At 38.1% G+C, this 25,885-nt stretch overlaps 1 protein-coding gene and 1 long non-coding RNA gene across 2 annotated transcripts; both read left to right on the top strand.

The window, feature by feature from the left end:
• Nucleotides 1-1,620: 1,620 nt before the first annotated feature.
• On the top strand, nt 1,621-10,847 carry LOC106959095 (TBC1 domain family member 10A-like). Its single transcript, XM_015051414.1, has 9 exons — nt 1,621-2,303; nt 4,833-4,932; nt 5,061-5,168; nt 5,466-5,572; nt 6,147-6,261; nt 6,403-6,468; nt 7,308-7,497; nt 8,906-9,060; nt 9,145-10,847. Exons 1-9 carry the CDS (start codon nt 2,122-2,124, stop codon nt 9,538-9,540), a joined length of 1,419 nt encoding a protein of 472 aa, XP_014906900.1. The 5' UTR covers nt 1,621-2,121; the 3' UTR covers nt 9,541-10,847.
• Nucleotides 10,848-15,039: 4,192 nt separating this feature from the next.
• On the top strand, nt 15,040-15,903 carry LOC106959078 (uncharacterized). Its single transcript, XR_001427274.1, has 2 exons — nt 15,040-15,166; nt 15,462-15,903. It is a non-coding gene; the product is annotated as an uncharacterized LOC106959078 (long non-coding RNA).
• The last annotated feature ends 9,982 nt before the right edge of the window (nt 15,904-25,885 follow it).

Raw genomic sequence — 25,885 nt, 5'->3', positions numbered from 1 at the left:
AGCCATTTTGCCCGATAAGACGCACTGTAAGAACCAGGGATCATAATATTGGTACTCTGCCGGTACAGTCCCAGCTGATTCTTTTGTGTGCTATGCATTAAACTTTAATCAGATTGTGCTATTTGTTAAGGGAGCAATAGAACAATTAAAAATGTTTGTGTCATGCATGATCAAATTTCATCGTCTGGATCTAACCGATCCTCTTTTGTCAAGACAAAACAGGTTATCTGAATATCACTTTCCTGCTGCCTGCCCGGTTCGGTTTGTATTTCTTCTGCTGCCAGCACCATTTTACTCTTTTCACATAAATAAGGATGATCACAGTTTCAGCCTTAAAAGCCAGACCTGTAAATCAAGAGGCCTTTCCTGTCATTGCGAGCTTGTTTTGCGTCTGCTGGTGTCTATTTTTTTCCCCTGGTGTTTGATGTAAATGAAGTGTCCCCTCCCTCCCCTCCTGCCTCTCGTGTTTATCTCATGTTAAGCCGTTCTCAAGGTGCTTCTGCAGTCTGATGGTATGATTGTCTTCTTTCTAGCCTGAGTGTGACCGATACGCCTAGAGGTCTACAGTGTAATATTGCAGGTCTAATTTATGTAAATACTGGTATGTTTTAAAATATGTACAATATTTAAATAAAGAATCTAGTATTTATACTAAAATTGTGCTGTTTTTCTAAAGGTGTATGAGATTCTTTGAACATATTCAGGACATTCTTTAAGTACAGTACAGAGATTAGGAGATATTGACATGCACTATTGAAGCATAACTATTTTTCTCACCGGTAATGGATCAGACTAAATTATTTCTATTATCAGGATTACCAATATTATCCTTGTTTGCTAAATGCCAGAATAATGAACAGTTTTATGTTTTATTTACATTTTCTTATTATTGGGTAGAATAAATAAAAAATATAATTTAACACCCATTTAAAAATGTTTTCAAAATGACAGCTTGAAAAAGATGCTTCACTCAAATCAGGTAATCAGATGAAGATTTTTTGTTTGCTTTTGTTTTAAATGTATTTTTTGTTTTTATATAACTATTTAGTTTTTTATTTTACTACATTCAATAATGTCAAACTCAAGATTTACTTTCATAAATCTACAGGAACTCTTTTTGGGCTCAGTAGTTACTTTTATAAAAATTTCTTCATAACTTTCGGGAACTTGCAAAGAACTTCATAGGACATATATGGTACTTCCACTGATTTGTCTGGAAGTCGAGGGGTAATTACCTGGGCTTTATAGGTTACTTTGAAGAAACTTTCAGGAGTTTAGATAGTACATCTTGGATTTACAAGTTACTGACCTGAACCCTACTGGTCTTTTCCTGTAACTTTTTGTAATAAGATTTTGAGAACTTGCAGCTTATGGTTTGTGATAATAGTTCACTGTATATAAACTACTAGAATTTAAACTTACTATAATTATGTCTTTACTGTTACCATAGTACTACTAACTACCAACTTGCACAGTTTACTGTAAAAATATATATATTCATACTGGGAGAAAATATAAATAGTATAATATTATGAAAGAAATTACAATTTCATTTTTAGACGTGATATCTGTAGTGTAAAAGGACAGACAATTACTGTGTTGTAATATTCGTGCTTCACCAGTAGGTGGAAGGCGAGAGCAACTGGATGCCGTGCATGTTTTGTTTACTAACTTGCTCCAGGCAGCCAGTTTCTCTTCCTTGTAGCCTAAAGCTAACCTACATTCTTGCTGACAGCAGTGAGACTCAGAAGAAAAGGTCAGCTGACAGCACTATGATAATAGCATGTTACCTTCGGCGATAGTATTACAAATAATCGAGCTAATTTAACCTCTTTTTTTGGAGCTGGTCGTTGGATTTAGGCTCTGGGGATTTAACCACATGGTGGAAATCGGTTTGTGTACCTGTAACGTTCATTTTGGATTCAAATACGGAGATTTAGCAAAGAAAATAACCTCTCAATAGTTTGTTTAGGTGTTGACCAGCTAGTCTTCGAGCTAGCTTTGTCCTGTAGCAGTTAGCTAACCCAGCGGGCGTCTGCATGGAGAGCTTTAAACTTACATGCTGAAGTTTTGAGATCACTCTCTAGACCGCCTGCTTTTACTGAGGTAAATGCCGTCTAAATGGCAAAAACGGAGCAGAGAAATGGACTGGAACTTCAGGGCAACACAGAGAAGCTGACGGACAGTAACGGGAAGAGCAGCTCGAATGGACTGGAGCCAGAGGTGAACGGCTCCATCCCCGAAGAGACGCAGGTGGACAAGTACGGGTTCACTGGAGGAGCTCAGCAGTCCGCCGGAGAACTGTGAGTAACATTTCAGCACGACTGACAGCCAACTTTCAGTTAGATTATTGAATGAGGAAGCTAAAAAAGATCATTTCCCCTTGTGGGAATATAATTCTTCGAAAAAGACAACGGTTATTGTTTGTGTATTTTAAACTGATATGTAGCCTATCTTAATTTCGTGTTTTAAAAGATTATATATATTTTGGCTACAACAACTAGAGTCCAAAAATTCTTAATACATCTGGGTTAATATGATGTCTGTCCTCCTATTTGTGCTATAATGAATTTCCATGTAGTTTAGGAGACTATTTATGAGAAATTGTTTACTACATTCTTTCAGAAGTATATTTGTTAGGTCAGACAGTGATGCTGGACAAGAAGGCCAGGCTTCACTCTTGATTAATTCTTGAGGTGTTTCATCATGGTTTAGGTCTAGACTCTGTGTATATGAGTCAGGTTCTTCCTGTCTAAGCTCAGTCATCCGTGTTTTTATTGACCATTCTGTTCACATTAGTGCACATTCATGTTGGAACAGAAATGAGGTATCACCAAATATTTTTTGCAACAGTGGAAGAAGTTATTGTCCAAAATGTCATCGTATGCTTTAGGATTTGATTTTTTTATTCAGTTCCTGAAAGACAGCCTCTACTTTTTGCACCAAACTTAGATTGCCAAGAATGCTTTTAGGCACGCTGGACTTCTGCTCCTTCAGGCGCACTGCCCTGCATGTTTAAGATATTTCCCTGCTTTCACACACCTGATTCAGATGAATGCAGTTCAGCGAAAAGCCTGTTAATCAGTTGTCAACTGAAATCAGGTGTGTTGAAGCAAGAAAACATCTAAAACATGCAGGTTAGGGGTAACATGAGCCTCGAGGACCAGGGTTGTGAAACACTGATGGTCTGAGTGCTAATGGCTAACTTGCAGCAGATTCCTAAACGGTTCCACTACAATAATATCACTAAGAGTTGACCGTTGCATGCTTAATGTAAAGAAAATGTCCTAATGCGCCTGTCGTGACCCAACAGTAGAGTTCATTAATGTTTGTAGAAGAATTCTGGATTACTGTTCTAATATTGAATGGATTTTTTACATTTGCGATTATCTTCCAAAGTTTGGCTTAAGAACTCCAAAATATAGCATTTCCCCATTTATTTCCTGGACAAGTTTTGTTTCTTCAATATGTATATATTTTTAAATGAATTATAGGACGAGAAAAATCAAAAACATCATGTTTAAACTAATTCATTACTCCTGTGTTTCTGGATAGCAAATGGAAGATGTATCATAATGGCCTAAGGAAGGACAGGAAATCAGATTATATCTGTAGGCTGAACATTGTGGCAGATCCTCCCTCTGCATGTTCATGCAAACAATAGAGGATAATTGTAGTGCAGCTCAGGGTGGTGTATTTCCCTTTCACTTGGTTATTGTTCATCTATGCATTGTTCAAGCTCTCTCCCTCAGTGTGAAGGCAAACTAACGTGAGCTGCAAAGCTTTCAGGCGTCTGTTTTCTACACGAGTCCTCTTATTCTGAAACCTTTTGACTGCTTCATGTCAGACATCCCTCTTTTTAAAGTCACAAGAGCAATAATAATTAGAAGCTTTTCCGTTTCAAATGAAACAGTCTTCTCTTGAAAAGTTGACATTTGGAGGCTTCACCGAAAATACAAATATAGCTTAAAAATGTGCTTTTAAACTGAATATAGACCTGAACGATCAATAATAAATCAGACTTGGCAGTCTGGTCTGTCATAGGCAACACAGTATTCTGCATTTTTTATTTGTTTTTTTTATTATTATTAATGATAGAATGTAATACCGTCTAGATGATTTGGAACTTTACATACACCAGTTATTTTCATGCATTTCATCTTTTTGTAGTCTCTTAACATTCAGTATGACTATGGAGCAAACATCTTAGATGTTTTGTTTATCAACACTAGTTTATATTCATTATGGACCCAAACAGGATCAAAATGATGTTTGTCCCAAACATAGTTAAACCTTTTAATCAACTTGGAACCGAGCTTGGAACATTTTACAATGATCCTTGTTATTTAGTGTGATAATTGTGTTGATTATGTCCTACCCTTCCTTGAATTGTGCAATAAATGTCCACATGTGGGACAATGAAGAGCTGAATCTGAAAAATGAACTCAATACGTGATATTTGGTTAAATGTTCCTTAACAAGCTGGCAAAAGAAAAGCTAAGGTAAATCATTAAGAGCCTTATAGCATCCATGCTCATTGTAAGTTTATGTAAACCTCTGATTAGAGCTGTAAGTGTGTATCTGGATGACGCTGGTTTTCACTTGCACCGCTCCAAAGGGAAGATATCTTTGTGCATGAGCCTGCGATGAGCTGAATTGGGGGAAAGGTTCCCCTCAGCTTCCTGTTTTCCCTCCACCTCGCTCAGATTCCTGAGGAAAGTTTCCTGCATGTGCGAGGAAGACCGGGATTCTCCAGATATAGCAACAGCAGAGGACAGAGGAGCCGCAGCCAGCTTGTCTGAACGCTGTTTGTATGGATTGTGTCTCCTCAGAGCGGAAGAAGTCCCCATTGCGGTGCTGAGGCAACGCGAAGCTAAATGGCTGGAGATGCTGAACAGCTGGGACAAGTGGATGGCCAAAAAACACAACAAGGTCCGATGCGCACACCGAATCCGCTAAGAGATTATGAGAAAATCTAGTTCTTTTTGTTTTAGAAAAGGGTTTCTCATGACTTCATGCGTGAGTTTTGAGTGATTGGATGTGTTTTTGTTGGATAAAAGGTGAAAGAGCGCTGTCAGAAGGGGATCCCTCCGTCCTTACGGGGCCGAGCCTGGCTCTACCTCACTGGGGCCAAAGTAAAACGGGAGCAAAACAAGGGCCGGTTTGAGGTCGGTGCACGATTCATGCTTGCCTTTTTATGACATGTATTAATCAACCCAGCTGGAAGAACATCGTTTTATGCCATGCAACGTCATTTTTTTTATTATTCTGCACGGGAAAAATCAACATTACGATGAGGAACTTTTGCAGGAACTCGTGTATAAACTTAATGTCTGCATTTGACTAGATCTGCTGCAGTTATGAGATTATGATCCTTCATTTCCATTTTTTTTTGTTTGTTTCAGATTACAAGAACATTAAAGGTTGTTTAAAGTTGTAACATGTCACGAACCGATGTGTTTCAGGAGCTGGACATTCAGCCAGGAGATCCTAAATGGGTCGATATCATCGAGAGGGATCTTCATCGCCAGTTTCCTTTTCATGAAATGTTCGCAGCCAGAGGAGGTCATGGGTCAGTTGCCTGTTTTACTGTATGAATTGGTGTTAATGCTGCGCATTTTTTATGAGGTTTTATACGATTGACTATATATGAATCTGAAAAGTGTGTCTTGGATTTGTTTAGCTTTTTCTGCTGTATTTTCAGCTGCAAATCTTTCAATCAGGCTGGATGGAAAGATTCTGTGAATAGAAACCTTCAAGTCTTGCCTTGTCTTTACTTTGACTGGACCAGAGCCTCCCCATTGTAGCTCTAGGTGTTTATTTCGGCTTATCAAACTGTTGGGAGTTGGATTTAATTTTGTCCATACTCCCATCCAGTCCCTCTCCACTGTGGGAAAACCTTCCCAGAGCATCATGCTGCCACCACCGTGTTTCACTGTGCAGGTGGTGTGCTGTCAGTTTTCTGCCACACTTGTAAGCTAAGAAGCTCATTTATGGTCTGATCTGACCAGATGGTTTTATACTACGTGACTTTTACCGCAACAAAAAATAAAAAGCACCAAACATGTGGTTGTAACATGAAGAAATGTGGAAAATTGAGCGGATATGCTTGCAAAGATGATATCGTCCATGTTTTTTTCCTGCAGGCAGCAGGATCTGTTTCGCGTCCTGAAAGCTTACACTCTCCACCGACCTGACGAAGGTTACTGTCAGGCTCAGGCTCCCGTTGCTGCCGTCCTCTTGATGCACATGCCAGCTGAGGTGAACATCCTCTAATGTTTCAAGATCCCATTTTTTTTCTCTTTCAAAAGTATCTACAAGCAATCTATTTAAAGTGTGTGTGTTTTTCCCCCCCCATATTTGGTTTTCATATTTGACACTGATGTCACAATTCTGTTTTAGGATGCCTTCTGGGTTCTTGTGCAGATCTGTGAAAAATACCTTCCTGGATACTACAGCACGGGGCTGGTATGTCACAGAGCCACCTGAGGAACAGCGGGGCGTTACCTGAAAGCATGTCCATCGTTATGCAAAAACTCAAGATCTTATCAAGTATTTTTGGTCTAGTTTCCAGTGCAGATATCTTAGTACAAATGAAATAAAACTAAACTAACTCACAAGTAACTTTTCAGCACAGTATAGAAGTTAATTTTAAGTCAATAAGTCCTTAATATTGACGAGACACTTGTCCTATGTTAATATAAGTAAAAATGTGTTGTTCCACTGGCAGATTATTTCACTTATAACAAGTAGTTTTTAGTCAATATTAAGGAATTATTGACTTCAAACAAGTCATTAAGTATTTGGTGCGATTTTGTGTTTTTTTGCAGTGTACCGGAAATTTACGATTTGACAAAGAGATGATCGCTTATTACTAGAAATACACAGAATACGCATGTAGGTCAGAAATAAAAATTAAATCAAATTTTCATTTCAAAGTGCTGCACGTCATAAAAACCCCAAAATACAAAGTCGTAGAACACACAGTCAACAACTGAAACATTACATTTTGCCGTCAAAGACATGAGTTTGTCATTTTACATGTTTTTAAGTTGCAGTCAGAGTTTTCCAGTGAAACAAACACCAGCTTCAGAACATTTTTGCTATGCTACGGTATGTGCGGCCATAGAAGCCGTCAGACTTGTCAGGCGACTCTTTCTCTCACTGGATACTGATAAGCTAACAAGCTAATAACACAAGGTGGTGACTGAGCCAAGGACAGGGATAAGCAGACAATCAGATTAGGCGGAGACAGAGGAATCTGTTGTCCCCGCCTGCTCACTGCTGTTCCCCCGTCTCCTCCACAGGAGGCGATCCAGCTCGACGGGGAGATCCTGTACGCTCTGCTGCGGGGGGTGTCTCCCGTGGCTCACCGCCACTTAAAGAAACACAAGCTGGAGCCGATCCTGTACATGACGGAGTGGTTTATGTGCGCCTTCTCCCGGACCCTGCCCTGGTCCTCTGTGCTGCGGGTCTGGGACATGTTCCTCTGTGAGGGTGAGGCCCCCCGGGAGAAAAAAGTTAAAGAAACGTAACGCTTTGTTTTCCTTTAGGTAGCAGTAATGATATCACACTTGGAGTGAAAACGTTTTGGCTGTTTGTGTGAAAACAGTCACAGATGAATTTGCTGCCACGCCCTCAGAGCATTTTTAGTGTCTTAGTAATAAATGACGAGTGAGCGAGCGAGCGAGCAAACACACTGATGTAATGTTTAACAAGGGCTTTTATTGTTTACTAAAGTTCAGCATATTTTGTCTTGACTTTAACGTAGTTTTCAGTTTTCAGGTAATCTGTCTAGTTTTCCAGGAAATGTTTTTCTTTTGTGTTTCAGACTTTTAGAAATGCAGAAATATTCAAAAGCAGTATGTAAATGTCACTGTATTTAGCGTCAGTCATCCACACCCAATTGTTGTTTCACCGAAATGGAAAATTCTTCTTTACATTCCTGAATAGATGCAGGAAAAACAACCTCAGTTTAAAGTAAAACACCCAAGACTTTAAAGGGTTGTACATTTGTAGTAAAAAAAAAATTACCCAAATTAATTATTTGCATTCAACTCAAAAACCTTTATTTGCGTCTTTAACAAAGTCTTAGTGAAAGCAATACTTTACATTTAAGATTAAACTGTGTAACATTGATTCAGTTGTGATTAGAAGATTTTTGCAGAATTAGAAATTTCATGAATTTGAGTGAAACAACTCAGATTTTAAAGTGCGATTCCATGAGTCCAGCTGCATGAGGACATCAGAGATCCTTTTGGGGTTGATACGGCTCACCACCCAGGGTGCCATTTTACTCTCGGGTTGGCAATAATACCTAATGAGAGGAAGATATTTTATTTCTAGTGCCTACTCGCATGTCCATCCTATAGAAAGAGAGCTCCCCCTTGTGGTCACAGGCAAACGCTGTTTAAGTTGTGGTCAAATCTGGACTGAAATGTTCACTGAAGAAAAATTATTTAAAACAGTTTTGAGATTTAAATTTGAGAAGAGCCAAAAAAAAAAAAAAAACAGAGCTGATTTAAACATCTTGTGGCTTTTGCAATCATCTCGGAATAAAATAATCGTTTGAACCAAAATTTATACTGAAGTTCTGGACTGTCATTTTAAACATGGAAACACTGTTTGGATATTTTTGCTCTAGTTTCTAACATGGAAATATCTTAAAATACTTGAAATAAGACAAAACTAACTGACAAGTAACTTTTCAGCAAGATATAGGAATTAATTTTAAGTAGTATAAACTCCTATATCTTGCTGAAAAGTTACTTTTGTCTTATTTCAAGAGTACCAAGATATTTGCACTAGAAACTAGACCAAACATACTTTGTAAGAGTTTTTGTTTTATCCAATCTACATTTGCAGATGTAATTACATGTGTTCTGATTGGTGTTTCTGCTCTCAGGAGTGAAGATCCTCTTCAGAGTGGGCCTGGTTCTCCTGAAATGCATGTTAGGAACCCAAGAGAAAGTCAAGACCTGCCAAGGTTTATACGAGACGATGGAGCTGTTGAAAAAGATTCAGCCTCAGTACACACGTGAAGGCTTCCTGGTGCAGGAGGTAGGGCTGCTCTGTTGTAACCTTTACTCGTTCGATCGCCCGTCTTCCTGAATCTGAGACGTCGCCGCTACCTGTGTGTTTCAGATCATCGATCTACCGGTGTCTGAGAAGAACATTGAGAAGGAACACCAAGCTCAGCTGCGACGTTGGAAGGAGAGTCGCGGAGATCTAAGTTGCAAGTCCCCTCCGAGGATGCACGGCGCCAAGGCCATAATGTCTGCCGAGCCTCCGAGCCGGCAGGAGCTGAGACAGAGACCTACCATCATCGTTGAGTCTCCTTTGGCGGCGAAAACGGAAGCGGCTCCAGGAGACGAAGTGAAGGGAAGTAAAAAGGCCGCAAAGGCAAACGGGCACACGACGACCGTCCTGCCACCAGACGGGATCGTTAATCTCAGTGATCCGTCCTCAACCCTTCATCACACGACCACCCAGGGGTCCAAAGAGAGTCTGAGCAGCGCCGAGCACGACACGTACCTTTAACCAGACCAGGTTTACACCAGTTCATAGAATGAATCATTCCACGACACTCTGTTTCAGCATGAACCACTTCATAGTTTTTAGTGACAGGATAAACATTAAATCCCTGCAGAAGCAGTGGAAAATGCTTTTTACTCTTTATAGACACAACACAGACTTCTCAGGTGTTGGGCTAAGACATTTCACTAGACCAAATAGCGTTTAAATGTATTTTATGCTAAAATATTGCTGCCTATGTAAGCATAGGGGGCAAGGTTTTAAATTGTAGAAGTAATCATTTTGAAATGCACATCAGTAATGAGCAATTCATGGGAAGAGGTATTCATTCATTCTACATGTCCGAAGTCAGTTCGTAAGGGTCATCCTGCATATTTCAGTTATTTCTCTGGTTCAACAAACATAAATCAAATAATAGTTCATTATTTGGTAGAGTACCTCTACCATACTTTGAGGTAATTGGACCATTTGAATCAGCTATGTTGGGGTAGAGACTCCTCTAAAACAGGCAGGTGTGGCCCTTGAGGACTAAAGCTGGCCCTAATTAATTAATGACCTTTTCTTCCTCGGTTTTGCCCTGACGAGTCACTACGTTTCCAATCTCTCAGCAATTCACACTAACTCACAGACAAACACTTGCCAGCTTGTCTGCTTGGCCCATTTTCATGTGCTGGTTCTATGAATCAGTAATTGCTCTTCTTGTCCACACGGGGGCGACCTGACGCTGGGGGTTTTTTTTTAGCCAAAGCAGTGAGCCGCTCTTGGGGTAAAACTTCACATTCAGACGGAGGAGCGAGGTTCATCACCAGCGGCGTTTTGTGTCAGTATGCCAAAGATTTGTTGTTTATATGTTTTAAATATTTGAGAAGAGGGTTTTGGTTTTCTCAAAGTGTTAACATTAATTTGTTAAAAGGGGACAAATGTATGAGAATGTAGAGCTTCTTTAAAGTTTGCAGTTCCTTCAGTTTAAAATGATATATTTTTAAAAAGTTGTATTTAAAAACAAGAACTGATAAAAAGCTGTTATTTGTAATCTGCAACAGCAAAGTCACTATTGATCTGGTGAGCCATAAACCTTTGATAATCAGATAGATGTTAGTGTTGTACCTCATTATCATTATTGTTGTTATAATATGGTGTCAAATGAGGAACGAAGTTTCAAATGAAGTTTTATGCAAGCAGCATTTGCCAGTCCAACAAGCTGTTTTAATGGATGTAAGTTGATGTACCAAAATATCCATTGTCTTATGTCTGAAATTTTATTGTACAAGCCACTAAGGTTATCTGTTAATTTTAAACAAATTTAAAAAGTGCATTTGTGTGGTTTTGTGGTTCTTTTCTCCAAGAAAAAGTGAAGGTTTTTGTTTAAATTTAAAGCATTTGGTGTTTTTATTCATGTGCAGAGCATCAATTACATTTTGCCAAATGTTTATCTGCTGGACAAAGCATAAAGCTTCCAGCTCCATTTTAACATTTATGTGGTATTTACTGATCATCTGAGAATTATTCATAGAAAATATGATTCAAATCGACATAATATGGTTCCGTACCAAGGAATATTTAAAGAGGTCTAAATGCCAGCAGCATTACAGAAAAAAGTATAGTTTATGTAGTGAAATGCTACTTTGTATTAATATTTACCAAGGTTTTGATTTGTATGGGAAAAGAAAACAGAATAGTAAAAAAAAATTTATATGCAGACTTTATTCTCTTAATCAAAAATTTTATTTTATTTTATCCAATCAGCTTCGTTTTACACTGATTTTTTTAATTTTTAGTTCCACCACAGACATAAGAATTAGGTTTAATTGAATATATGACTTTTCAGTATTGTCTTGTGCTTTTGCCTATTTCCTGTGTTTGCAATTTGGAGACGTGTGCGCTTCTCCAATCAACAGGGAGTCTGGCTTGTACCAAACTTGGATAAGTTGCCATCACCTTCTCAGCACGTACATTTTATGCATTTTCAAAACTCTTGTGCTCCAGCTTGCCTACTGGAGAATGTATAATTTACCAACTTCAAGAACCTGCAAAAAGCACATTCTGATTTTTAATGTGCTGAAGTTGTAGTTCTGGGTGAAGTGGAGTTAGAAAAACAGCATTGAAGCATTATCATCTGAAACTTGTTTGTGCATTTAAAGATGATGCTTTGCAAAAATTTTGCTGCTTATACATTTAAAGGCCAGCTGCTGTCTTACACCATTTTTACATTTTGGCCACGAACAGACAGATAAAATACTGATTGCATCTTTTAGTTTGTCCCACAACCTGGAATAAGACATATTCTCACATTCTGCAGCTTTTCACACAGTTCCCCCTTAATCTTATATATTGTCCCATTAAAGAGATTTTCCATTGTGAAAACATCATGTTTTTTATTTATTTATTTTTTTTACAATTTACAACTCATCTTTTCTCCACTGACTGGTATTTAAGTTGTTATGACAGCTCACCCCACATCCATCTCTTTTCATGCATTGCTGATAAAAAAAAAAAAAAAGAAATTAAGACAAGGGGTAAAAGTCAAGTAAAGACAGGAGCCAGCAGTTGAATGGCTTCTGTGTTATCATTCAGCGCCCTCCCTCCCTCACCCGTGCTGTAGCAGCACACTTCCTCGGACACCTGTTCCTCCCTCTCTTTCAGCTCTTTGAGGCATTTGCATCTCAAATAGGCTAAATTCCCACAGCGCCGTCTGAAGCTCGTCACACAGCCATCAGCCTTTGGTCCCTGAATGGAGTCCTCCGCGCACATACAGGCCTTCTTATTCTGCCCGGTCCACCAACAAACCTCAGCTGTGGTCCAGCAACGCGACAGCCAACATTTTAAGTTTCCCTCCCATCAGCGACATCTTCCATGCTTCTTTCTGTAAAATTCCTCCTTCAAAACTTCATTGTTGCCTTTTTCTTAAAATTCCTGTAAACAATTCTACACACATATTGCTAAAGGGTGCTTGTCATTGTGGCATCCTTGTTCATCTCCTCTCATAATCTTCACTTCTTTGCATTTTGCTTATGCAAACAATACAAACTGTCTTAAACCTCTCTTGTCCCTACCACACCCTTAATCAAACCCATTCTCGACCCCCACCTGTCTGTTTTGAACTTTTGCAGTGCTCAACATCTCTGGCTAGACCCAAAACCCTGGGAGTGGGGTTGAATGGGAGACAGGCTTTATGGCTAATCTGCAGAGATGGGGGTGGAGACGTGACCCAGACATTACCCCCAAAACCACATTCAGAAACAAACTGAACGGAGCTGTGGAGTTGCTTTCCTCGTAGCTCTTGCTTTTTCCAATATTAGTTCCAAAAGGTCAAATTGAAAACATTTTTTTTTTAGCGCTTTCATGCATAGTGGTCACCACAGTGGACAGCTATCTAAAAGTCATTCTCTTGTGCTTCTTGTGGATTTCTATGTTATAAATGCACACAGACCACTGAAGTGGACACTAATCCATAATAAAATACACCATCAACTACTGGCCGTCACCTGCAAATGCAAGAAATTATTTTTTGTTAAATCCAATATGGCCGACAGACAAACAAGCATGCCAACTCACCTGGTCCCTCCTTCCAAAAAAAATATTGTGACCTCAGATAACCCCTAAAGAACAATACTACTGATGTATTTTTCAAATAACAACTTTTTATTTGGAGAAAATTATAATTGATCATCAAAAAATAGAATAAAATAAAAACCTTTTTTATAAAAAAAAAATTCCTACCTTTTTTAAAGAAAATAATACAAAAAAAAATGTTGGAAAAAAAAAACCTGACCCAAAGGATCATAATTTATGCATGAAAGAGTTAATTTCTAGTGTACCAAACTTGCATACACAGGTTTTGGAGTCATTTTGGAGTCTTGTTTAGGAAATATTTTGCTTATTTAAGCAAGACAATGCTAACCAAAGTCGAGGAAATCAATGTTAAATTGTCATCTTCATATGTATTCAGCACATTTACTGGAGAAATGCATGCGACATATGATATGTGTTATCTTAATAACACATAAACAGCCAAACTAGGATGTCATATTTGAGGCAACGTGTTGCTGCTAGAATTGTTGGTGCAGCAAAATATGATCCACAATGTCCAGATATAGAGATCTTCCTCATGAATAAACTTTTGAAGTCAGCGAAAGCAGAAATACTTCACTGGGGTTAAAAGTTAACTTTAGTAAAGTTCAAAACACAGTGGCACCCAAAAGCAAACACGCTCCTCTAAAAATACCAGTTTTTAAAACATTGTAAAATATTTTTAATGCAAAACAAATGGAAAACAAATAAAAAGGTGCAATAATTCACAAGTTTACATACATTACATGAAAGGACACATGCGCATATTTGTATCGCTATTATTGCTTGTTTTAGGTTAATTAGCATCAGCAAAATTATTTCTATTTGCTAAATGTCAGAGAACATTTTTTTATTTGAAAAGTTTACACGTATTTGCTCAATATCAGGAATAATTGTCTTTTAAACATTTGACCTGGGTCAAATCTTCCACACCTTTTTCACAATAGCTTGTTTGGTCAGTTCCTCCTTAGAGAACTGGTGGCAAGTGTCTCACTCGTCTTTATAGATCGACCCACAACCTGTTTATAGGATTGAGATCCGGGCTGTTGAATGTATATGAACTATTAAAATCCCTCTATCAGCTTTGATAAGCTGTGTATTTTTTTTTTTTTTTTGCTTAATTTCTTTTTTGAGAGACCACTGCAAAATCTTCAGTTTCTCTGATTGTAGTCTTTATGGGTATAAGTTTGAATAAAATGAACTTGTTCTTTTATTCTATGAACTGCTGACAACATGTCTCTGAAACTCCAAGCAAAAACTTAGTATTTATTTGCAGAAAACGAGAAATGGTCAAAATAACAAAAAGATGCAGAGCTTTTTTAATAATGCAAAGAAAACAAGTTCATATTCACTTAGAAACAACAATACTAATGTTTTAACTCGGGTTCAGAAATCAATATTTGGTGGAATAGCCAGGAGATTTTCAATGGGGTTCAGTGCAGCAGGCTCTTCATTTTCTCCAGGTCCCATTAATTATATTTTAAACTTTGTCTTTTTTTAACTTCTTTAAGGTTATATAAAAACGCTGAAGCCTTCTCTATCTTTGCATCATGTCAGTATACCAGAAGCATGAAGACCTAATTCAAACAGTCTACTTATAATATAAGGTCACTATAAATAAAACTGCCTTGTTTGATTATTCTCTTCTTTCCAGGTGCAGAAAACATAGAGAACTCTATTTAAAGGAAAAAAAAAACTCTCCTCTTCTTGAGTTACACATAATGTCTGTTGCCACCAGATTTTAAAAAGTATCTATTAATGTTGGTCCATAATTATCACGGCATACACAAATAAACTGTAAGTAAGAGTACACCCTGCATGTGAGTTCTGTTTATTCTCTGTTGCTGTTTTTGGGGGTGTGGTGAACACATCGAGGTGGATGATCTCATGATGCCATATGGGAGATTACAGTCTGGTATCATGAGCGGTAAAGCTCCTTTGAAGCTTTTCGGTAACAAGGACTGAAGGTCTGCAGCTTTATCCCCACCTGCCGCCCCCCATCGTGCCCCCAGCCCGATTAGAGGGGCCAAAGGTCAGGGGGTTTTGAAACTAAAAACCCACCGTGAGTAAACTTTATGGGATTTTCTTCTGAGCAATTAAGGTTACATGGTTACAAAGAGGAATGGAAGCTGTTGAAATTTTAGAGAAAATAAAAGTAGAGCATGAAAGTAGGATTACTAACAATTTAAAGAAAAAAAAAACTCTTAAGTGTCGTATAACTGAGAGGTTATCTTGAAAAGAGCAACTACCTCAAACTGAAATCCTTATCATTGAAAGATTGTCCATGTTTTTCAGACAGGAAAACATTTTCTTAAATCCTGACAGACATTTAGTAACTGAGAGCTCAAACCTTGCAGGCATTCCTGTTTGTGACCTTCCACGTGTTTTGGGGACAGAAGCTGCGGTGAAACGTTTGAAGTGGCATCGGCTGCACGTGTGGGACAGGAAGCGGAGCGGAAGGTGTCAAAGGTCAGACAGATGCTTTCTTTGTGGACGGTGGGCAGGAAGTTTGTGCGCTCTTTCTTGGTCCTTCTCAGGTTGACGGTAGCTGCGGTCCTAATGAGCTCACATCCGTCAGATTTTTGGACTCTGGGTTTTAAATTGTAGCAGGAAATGATAGTGAACCGCTGGTTTGGTTCCAGCTGGGGATCCCCCGGATCTTTTTATAAGTCTACTCCCAACTGGACAAATTATGCCAAGTGTGATTTAATAGGTCGAAGGTGTTCCTGTTCTTCTTTATTATTCTGTATATGCTATTGTATCTCACATTTTAATAGATTAGATCTTCATATCACATCACATCCTCCCTTTCTCCTCCTTTAGTCTTCCCTTCTGCTCCATCCTGGACTTGAGTTTTGCTCTCTTCCATTACATCTCATTACTTCTACAACTTTTACTTATTTATGAAGCACTTTAGAAACAACAACGGCTGAGACAAAGTGCCAGTTCAGCTTTAGATTCTTCAGCATAATACGCAATCACAATTTGGCATTAAAAGCATTGGTTCTGCTCCAATTTCACACTCTTGTCATAAATTTTAACCTGAAGCTTGCTTTGTAAGAAAATTTGCACCGTTTTGCCTTTTTTCCTGATGCTCCTGCATTCAAGTAAGTTTTTTGCACTTCACTTTAAATAATTATGCCATTTCAGAAAAAAATATTCATCTTACCAAAATCAAACTGCATTTTTGCAAGAAATGCAAATGTTCTAGTTTTAATTATGATTCAAACTGCTGCACAAAAACTGAATCATAATTGTGGAAGTAGAGTGATAAAGTTTTTTTTTTTTATTCTCTTTTCTGGAGATGAAAACTGAGACATGCATTTTAATTCTCAAACCATGATTACCTCAGTATGGAGACATAAATATATTAAAATCAATTAAATTGAGTCCAGAATTTCTCAGGTTACCTGCAGCAGATAACTATTTTTGAGTTTTTATTTAATATAAGACCTGACTAGTTGGACTCGAAGCCTAGAGCTGATGTCTAAAGCTCGCTGCTGTCGTCTTAAAACAAGAGTTGGTGTGAACACAATTTGTTTAGAAGAAAAACCACCAAAAACTTACTTTAAAACATGAGCATTACATCACATTAAAACAATAAAGAGAAATAAACATTATAACATTACAATAAAAGGCTAAACATGAGGGAAATCATTAAGTGGGATGTTGAGGCTATAAAACATGCAATCCTGTAAAGAAAAAAATAAGCCGTGCCTTCTCTTACAGCCCTAAGCTCATTAGACAGAAGGTCAGGCTGTTGTGTTTCTATGAATACAAATTAAAGCTGAAGCCAATAAACATAAAAACTGCTGCAGTTTTAAGGCTCTGAAAGGTCGTGGGGTTTCTTATGAGAGTAAAACTTGCTCACTTTCCTCCTGAATCAGATGTCCAGCACTGCTCTTCCAAGAAACGCCTGATTAGAGGTGCAAAACAGAAAGAATCTACGAATAATAAAGGAGGATAAACAAACCTACAGCTTGAGATGGAAAGTTTAGATGCTGCTGCCATAATGAAGGAATAAAAACTCAGCCAAGTGAAAGGGCTTGGTTCTGCAGAGAATGAGCTCTGCTTGTTATTGTACGTGCCTGGCCATACTATCAAGAGGAAGCCTACACAGATAGAGCTTTTTGTTTACATTTCACTCCTTCCTTTCTTTGCTTTAACTTTCAGTGCCTGCTTTGTCCCCTCAGGGACAAGCAATGCATATCAAAGGACAAAATCCAACCCTTTCCCAATCATTAAGGAATTGTTTCCATCTGTTGATTTTATTTCAACCACATTTTTGCCAACTCCTGAAAATAAAATTATCTGCATCCTGCCAACTAAAATGCTGCTTTGCGGAGATTTCCTTGAATTTCAAAAGCTGAAAATCTGTTACTCAAGATTTTTTATTTATTATTTTTATTATTGGTACTTTTTTCAGGAGTCAAAAATGTATCAGGGTCGTGAATTTTGGAATTTTAGAGCTAGTAATAATCAAAATCCAAATATGTGCTCTTGATCATAAAAAAGTGAGCATTTTCCATTTACACAAGGATATGGATGTTTTTTATGACTCTGAGTGCATAGAGGGTCAAGCAAGAAAGCGATCCAAAATCTGCATGTTCAGGCTCAATGAAATATTGCAAAACGTGACGTGTTTTATGACACTGAAGTATGTTTGGAGAAGTCAAGGTGAGGTATTCAGCATTCAATGTTCTGTATTTTTCTTAGACCTTTATTTATGCAGGTTGTCTCATTGAGATCCAATGAGATTTAATTTACAAAAAGAGACCCGATTAGATAAAACAAGCCAAATTACAAACACAGCACCAAAACAAGTAATTTAGAAATTTGACTCAGTTATTAAATAAGCTAATAAAACATGAGGTAAAAATAAGGAAATATTTGTCTTTTCATATTAAAAGAGATTTGAATTGTTCAAAAAGAATCAAAGTGGATAGTTAATATGTCTGGAGGCATTCAGACCTAAAACTGTGGTGGTGGCAGCATCATGTCATGGGTTTGTTTCAGTCTGTGCAAAGAGGGTGTAATTTAGAAAAAAGGAAATCTGGTACAATTTGTGCACAATTGGATTTTCAAATTAAACAACTGCCTCAAACATACATCACAATTAGTTTAGGAACAGACCAAAGATAGTGGACATTAAAGGTTAACCTCATCAAAAATTTTGTGGAGTATTTTTAAAATCAAGACTTATTAGCAAACATCATTTTGACAAAAATGCTGCTGTCTAGTTATCGATGTGAATATAGAAAATACAAACTAAGAAAGAATGTTAAAACCAAGTTAACATGAATCGTAATTTATTGGGTGTAAAAATAAGTTTATATCCTCTCCTTTGAACGTGTAAATATATTTTACCACTGTTAATCTTTTGATTATTTTTGTTTTTTTCATTTATTTTCTTTGCATAAATGAAAATAAATGACTGTTTATTATTTTATCACATTATGAAGCAGCTAATTTCAAATAAAGCCATTCTGTTACACTGTTGGACTGTAAATGCTTTAGGGGTAAAGAATCTGGAATCAGTTGTTGTTAAAGAAAAAAAGAAATAAAAAAAACTTACTGCCACAAAATGCAATTGCACATCACAATTCAAAAGTTTGCACCAGGTCAATTAAGGTCAGGCAAAGTAAAACTGGTGGAACCTCTGGAACTGGATTCTCCCTGTTTGGTGGCTTAAGTTGCCAAATGTTTTGTTGTTTTAGTCCATAATGAGACACGCGGCTTGTAAAAGTCCCTTGGCACTGTTTGTGTTACGTGTTTACCTCTGCATGGGATGTTTGTTAAGTCGTTTCTGCATTGTCGATGGTGTTTTTCATTCATCTGCATCAATCTGAAGTTACTTCCTGCCATTGTTGTGTCACATCCCCACTGTCTCCTCTCTTCCTGTCAATCTAGTCCTCTTTTTCCTCAGCAAGGAAGCTGGAAGCTTGAAGAGGATACACACAGTGGGAGAGGAGGAGAAGGGGGGAGCGCTGTAGCTGTGTAAGTTTGTGCCCAAGTACGGCTGAGTGTGTTTGTGTGGTTGTGAGAGCGAAGGAGAGCTGCTGAGGCCCTGATAAGACGTTGATGGTGTGCAGAAGAAGCATCAGCGGGTTATGATAACGACAAAGTAAACATCGGCCCCAGCGTGGCAAACTGAAATTAGGTCACACACTGCAAAACAGTTCAGGTTTTGAGGTGATTTTAGTAAATCTTAACCAATTTTGAGTGGTTAAAACATCAAAAGTCAGATTTGTCATATATATGAACTTATCTTGAACGTGAACAAAACAACACACCTCAAACCTGCCGTGAATTAGAAATTGCTGCAACACCGGAGTCTGTTTCCTAGGTGAGGCCGACTTTACACCCCAATTCTAAAACTGGAACCTTGCAAGCTCAACTAATGTTTGCAGTTGGACGAGCAAAATATATTCCAGAGAAAAGTTTATGCTCAGATGAGTAAGATTCAGCTGTTTTAAAACATTAACAAGTTGCATAGATTCAGGAGTCAAACTAAACCAGCACCAATTATCAAGCATGGTAGTGGCAGCATTATGCCGAAGGTCTTTTTTGCTATATATTTGTACTATGTTTGCAAAGTGGGTGTAATAAAGAATAAGGAGATGTGGTTGAAGTTTGTACAGAATTTGGTGTTCAAAAAGTAAAATTAAACTAAATTGCACATCAAAATGAGTTTGATGTTAAAAACCTCTTCTTCAATCTTACTGAATATTTGCTTTAACATCTCAAAAATGGAACAAGCCAATTTAAATTAACTTTGGCAATTCTGCAAGAAAGGCAGTGACATTTAATGAAATATGTACAGAATTTTTCGGATTATTTATTTGAACTTTTTTCCTAAGCTTTGAACCATGCGCCTTGTAGCCCAGTGCGGCTTTTCTGTGGATTTTTCTTCAACCACCAGGGGGCTCTGAAGCAGGAAATGACTCATTGGAAGACAAAATTGGAAATCAAAGAAGAAAGTGCTGCTTTTCATTGAGAACTAGCACATGCTAGCAGCAGGCACGACGGAGAAATTTCTTCAAACTCAGCCTCTCATCATAGAAACAACACGAAGAAGTTCATATGATGCAGCTTCTAAGTTGAAGGTTATCGATCTGGCAGTACAGATTGATAGCCGCTGTACGTAAACTCGGCGTTGGAAACGGAGAGCTGGGTCCTTAATAAATCTAGCTCTTTGCTGCGTCCTTATGGAAAACCGAGAGCGGAGGAGATACCAGCGGCTTATAATCCGGTGCGGTTTATATATGTACGTTTTCTTTTTTTTTTTTTTTTTTTTTTTTTTTAAAACATTTGTAAGTGCGCTCTATAGTCCAGAAAATACGGTATTTATTTGAACCAGGTTCAGGCAGCTCTTGTTTGTTGAAATCGTTTTGCAGTTGTTTGTTTTATATTTGTTCAAACCTGCAAAAATAACAACACAACTAGCATTTAAAACTGATTTATAAGAAACCCATGCTGATGATCAGACTTTAGAAATGCACTCCAGCATCTTCAACATTCATGATTTCACTGAGGCATTTAACTACAGGGAAGATATGCTGGTATGATTTGCAGGTTTTCTGTCTGCAGCTTATTGTTTTATTCAGACCCTCACCTCTTCATGATTTCTTTTCATGCATCGTTGTTGTAAAATGTGGTTTTAGTTTCAATCTCTTTGGTGGTGCCTTTTTTTATTATGTTTCCTGTAGTTTGAGCTTTTCTACTAGAGAATCCACTAATACTAAAACAGTCTTTCCCAGTATTTTTAATTTTTTCTTATAACTTTATTCTGTTTTCAACTCACTAAATAATAATACAACCCGTCAGGTCCAAATCTCAGCTACCCCATCTCAATATATATTTAAGGTTAAACATTTTATTTTACGGTAAAAGAAAATGGACTTGGTTTTAATCACCATGTGTGCAGGAGACAGTAAAGTTTTTTTTTAACTCCCATCAGCAGCTGACCTCATTGGCTATAATAAATGAGAGTAATGACAAAAGCATATGTTCAGCAGGACCTTTGGTTTGAAATTACAATAGCTTATTGTGTTGCATCCACTTCAGTCACGGCCTTCTCATTGTGCATTAAGATGAAGGATTTCTGGGCGTGTCCTTTTTGTGTGCCTCTCGCAGCCTTTAAACTATACTGACGTCTTATGTTTCAAAAACCATGTGAAGCTCGGAGAAACGTAACGATCTGTATAACTCAGTTTATGTTACATGTACGGGTCGACCTCTCCAGTTTGTCAAAGGTATGACTGAATGGATAGGAACGTGCAATGGAGAAGAGATGTGGACAAGAGTTCATTGTTGTGAGCATTTTTTCCATGTTTAATGTGGAAACAACTGAAAAATATGTTTATGTAATGTAAGTAAGTAAAGAAAACATATATAACAGCACAGCATATGAACTGTACTCACCTAAACACATTTTATTTTGAGAGAAGTAAAGCTGTGATGCTAAAGATCCGATATTAAACCTTTCCTTACAGTGAACATAAATAAGTATACTTCCAGATTAGGGCAGATTTGTTTGGATAGTCAATTTCCCACTTAAATAAAAAAATAACTGATTTTAATATTTACTCCAGTTATCTTTGTCTGATATTAAATTAGTTTGATAATCTGAAATATTTAAACTTGGAAAAACAGTAGGAATCCGAAAGAGGGCAAACACTTTTCACTAGTTTTTATCATCCAGGGGTTTTAAATATCATCTCCTTTAAATATGTTTATCCAAGCTGGCGATACTAAAGTTAAAATAAAAAAATTATACAGTAATTTCAAATACAGGACTTTGCAATAAGCTGCAATAAGTAAATATTATACCAAAATATGGAACAACAATGTTGCTGCAAGCTGTTTTTTCCTCTCCAAACCTTTGCCGGTTGTTGTATTTGTTCTCAGATCTCACAAAGTGACACTGGTCTCATCATCAAATAAACAAGCCTCCTGACTTATCAGTTATCTCGTGTCAGACAAGTGAGCTAACGCAAACACTGACGGCACCTACTCTGAGTGCAAGCAAAGTGTATCTGACATGATTTGTGTCTCCGCTCTGCTTCTTCGTCAGATAAATGAGCCTCTCCAGTTGAAACTTGTCACGGCGGGGCGCCTCTTCGTCTCCTAAGAGGCGCCCCGCCGTGATGCAAACCTCAGATATTTACTGGCAACCCTGACGGAAAGCGTCAGCTATTTTTACCTTTATGTAAAAACTGTTTTCCCTCCTTCTTTCCTCGCTTTCATTCGCGGTAAATATTTTTCACTTGGCTCAGATGACAACAACATTTTGAAAGCAGGAAGGTTTCTATCAACAGACTCCCCCGATCAACTGAGTCGCAGTCAGCAGGGCAGGAGGTTAGTGGGGTGTTAAGGGAAGCTGCTGCTGCTGCTGCTGCTGCTGCTGCGTTGTTTAGAGGTCAAAGGAGAGAGAAGAAGGCCACAATACCTCCTGGTGTCCTTGTGATTGTGAACATACCAGAATATGCAATTTTTTCCTTTCCTCTCTTCTTCCTATTGAGTTGAACTTACGAGCTATTTTTCCACAAAGATGCTTGAATCTTCAAAAATGCAACCAGACTGACTGGAACTCATCTTCTGGTGTTCAAAGCCTGAACAGCCGATAGCTTTTAAAGCAGGAACTATTTTCTCCGGCGTGAACACAAAGCTCATTCTTAAAACTGAATGGTTTACAGCAAAAACACAAACACAATGGCACCCTCCCTGGGTGAGCTGTAAAGTTCAATTTATGGTTTCCACTTCCGCTTGTGCACAAGGACTATGTGGCATAAATTTTCTGGTCCGCAGCAGTCTGCAGCCCCCCCAGAGTGCGGTCCAAATATATTCACCTGCGTTGTTCCTGGCCTGGCTTTGGAGGTGGATGAGTCAACACCAGATTTAGAAGATGATTACTTAAAGGGGAATCTGAGAGGAGATTTGCTCTAAAGTTGCAGCGTGTTGCAAAAGTTATTTTTGTATTTTGTCGTACCAGATCTTCAATGAATCTTATTAGAATGTTACATAACAGATCCGACACTTAGCTCCACATAGCTGAAGATGTCAGCAAAATGCTATATGGTTTTCAAAGTTTATTTTACAAATATTGATAAAGAAAAAAAGAATGTCATATGTTTGTACGCAACTTCCCCGCATTAGCATTTCATTTAGCATTTTCCAGCTGCAAGTTTTGTCTCTGCACTGCAAAAGCACAAACTCTTACTAAGTATTTTTGGTCTACTTTTTTGTGCAAATATCTAACCACACTGGAAATAAGATTTGAAAGTACAAGTTTCTAGTACTTTTTCCATCAACATTAAGGAATTTTTCACTTAAACCTCTTATTTCTTGTTGGAAAAGTTACTTGTAAGTTAGTTTTGTTTCAAACATACTAAGATATTTGCACCAGAAACTAAACCACAAATACTTGGCAAGGCTTTTGCAGTGTACCAATTGTGTACATCTAGAGACAGAAAATTGTACATGTCCTTGAGCTCAAACTCACTCAGATTACACAGAGAAGTCCTGTAAACAGCAGAACCTCTGATCTGAGGTTTGGGCTTTGACTGGACCGTTCTAACACACTAGTATACTTTGATTTAATCTGTTCCATTGCAGTTCTGTCTCAGGTTTCTTGCAGCTTCTAGCAATGTTTCTTCCAGGATCACCCTGTTTTTCCTCCAGACACATCCTCTTCAACTCTGATCAGGTTCAGCCTCAGAAATATAAATTTTTTCCAATTCCTCATGAGTTAGTCTGTTTTAATATAGTGGTGAAAAGGTTTGAACATTTCTGAGCCTGGGGGCTTTTTTTTCACAACGTGGTGTCGTTCTCCTTATCGACTGAAGGAAATGTAGTGAATTGGCTAATGAAGCCCAAATGGTGGAACATTTAAGGCCTGCTGGAGGTGTTGGCTTTAACAGCAGCCAATAATTAAAAGTGGACTTTAGTCTTGATTTGACTGTTATTTTTGCCCAGGAGGCCGATTAGCATGAGAGCTGTTAGTATTGGCTCAGGTGTTTACATCATGAATTTTAAGATAAATTCAAGTCAGAGTTCTCCAGATCTGAAGTAACACATACACACACTTCGAAGAGCCAGCTGCCTCTGAACAGGACATGTGGTCTGACAGCTTAACACGCACATCAAACAACTGTCAGACCCCCACAAACGCCTAAATAACAAGAACACACACCTCACACTCCCCAACTGTGACAAGCATCACTAAAAAAAGCCTCATAAACAAGAGAGAACTCTGTCACAATAATAGATCAAAGCCCTACAACACAAGTTGCTGCTGCTGCTCATTTCTGTCCTCGTGTAAAAAGTCTTTCCTTTAAGTCTTACGTAAATGCAGCAACTGGTGGAAAAAAAGCAAAAAAAAAAAACAAACATAAACGTATAGGTTATCTCTGTGTGAATGGTGTGTGGCTTGCAACATGAGGCCACATGTGAGGAAAACAACAACAGTAATTGATATGACACACAGGTGGGTAATTAGGAGAGAAAACAAGAGCTGAATGCTGTGGAAGCAGAGTTGGTGGCATGCTGGGCGACTTGGTGGACGGCCGCTCTGCAAAACAACACCAGCTTTGTCCAACTGGGACTTGACACTCTTGCAGAGCAAATATGTTCCTCTTCTTGCACAAGTAGCCTTTCAACATCACTTAAACCTTAGTGCATTTATGTACAGTAGCTCTAATGAGCAGACTGTGGGGGAAAAAAGTTTATAGATGGATTAATCATCAGGGCACTTGTGCTTTATTTCCCCATCAAAGACGGGAGCTAAAAACAGGCCCCTGTCGCACCAGAGAACAGATAGGAAGCCTGCTGTGATCCACTTCGGTCTGCTTTCATCCGGTTTTGCCAAAGCGCCCTGAGACATCTTCTGCTGTCCGGATGGAGCCACTGAAAAAAATAATTTGATTTCACATTGCCCAAATCACAGGAACAGGCAACAACAACAGCTGTCTGGGAGTAAGTGACGTTGGTGAAAGCAGAGGCGACAGGAATAAATCCTCATCTTCATAATTGGAGGAAAAAGGAGGATGACTAAGGAGAGCCAGAAGGAGTAGGATGATGGGTGGAGGGAAGAGGGGGGATGGCTTGGGAAGATTGTTGAGTGATACAGTAGTTGTGTCTAAAGGTCGGTTCCCCGGCGCCACTGTTGCCGCTCCGCTGAGAGATGTGGCATGCTGAAGACTTGAGAAGTCCCATCTGGACCAGAAAATAAAACTGAGAAACTACCGTTAACAAAGAGAAAGGTGTTTTTCCCCCCTCATTAAACAGCAATGAATCTAGAAAACTCAAATGCATATGCTGCTTTATGAAAAATAAGATTTCTTTGCATTTTAAGGTAGAGTAGTACCAATTTTGATGAGTGTTGTGTGCAACCTTTCTTAATGATTAATAGAAAGATCTTTATTGACATTACAGAACTAATGTCAATAAAGAATGTAACTAGCTTTGTGCTTGTTAGAAATTAGCATAAATTTTATCAGCTTGATAAGAGAGAAGACCAGCTCCATGGGTTTGTGTTTTGGTTATTAGCATAAACTTAATTTCTAACTAGCTTTATGCTAATTTCCCACCATGCTAATTACCTGTAGATAAGGTAGGATAAGGATCCAGCTCCTCAGGTCATCCATCAGCCTTGTAACAAAACAGCTAAACCCACTGGTTTACCAGCAAAATTCTTATGTTACCTTTTTTTTTTTTTTTTTTTTTTTTTTTTTTTTTTTTTTTTTTTCCCGAACCCTTTTTTTAATTTTTTCTATAAAAA

The sequence above is a fragment of the Poecilia latipinna genome, unplaced genomic scaffold (assembly GCF_001443285.1).
Source record: "Poecilia latipinna isolate Pla-1442-1.1 unplaced genomic scaffold, P_latipinna-1.0 Scaffold1043, whole genome shotgun sequence".
NCBI classification, from domain to species: domain Eukaryota; kingdom Metazoa; phylum Chordata; class Actinopteri; order Cyprinodontiformes; family Poeciliidae; genus Poecilia; species Poecilia latipinna.
This window is presented reverse-complemented; position numbering and strand designations above follow the sequence as displayed.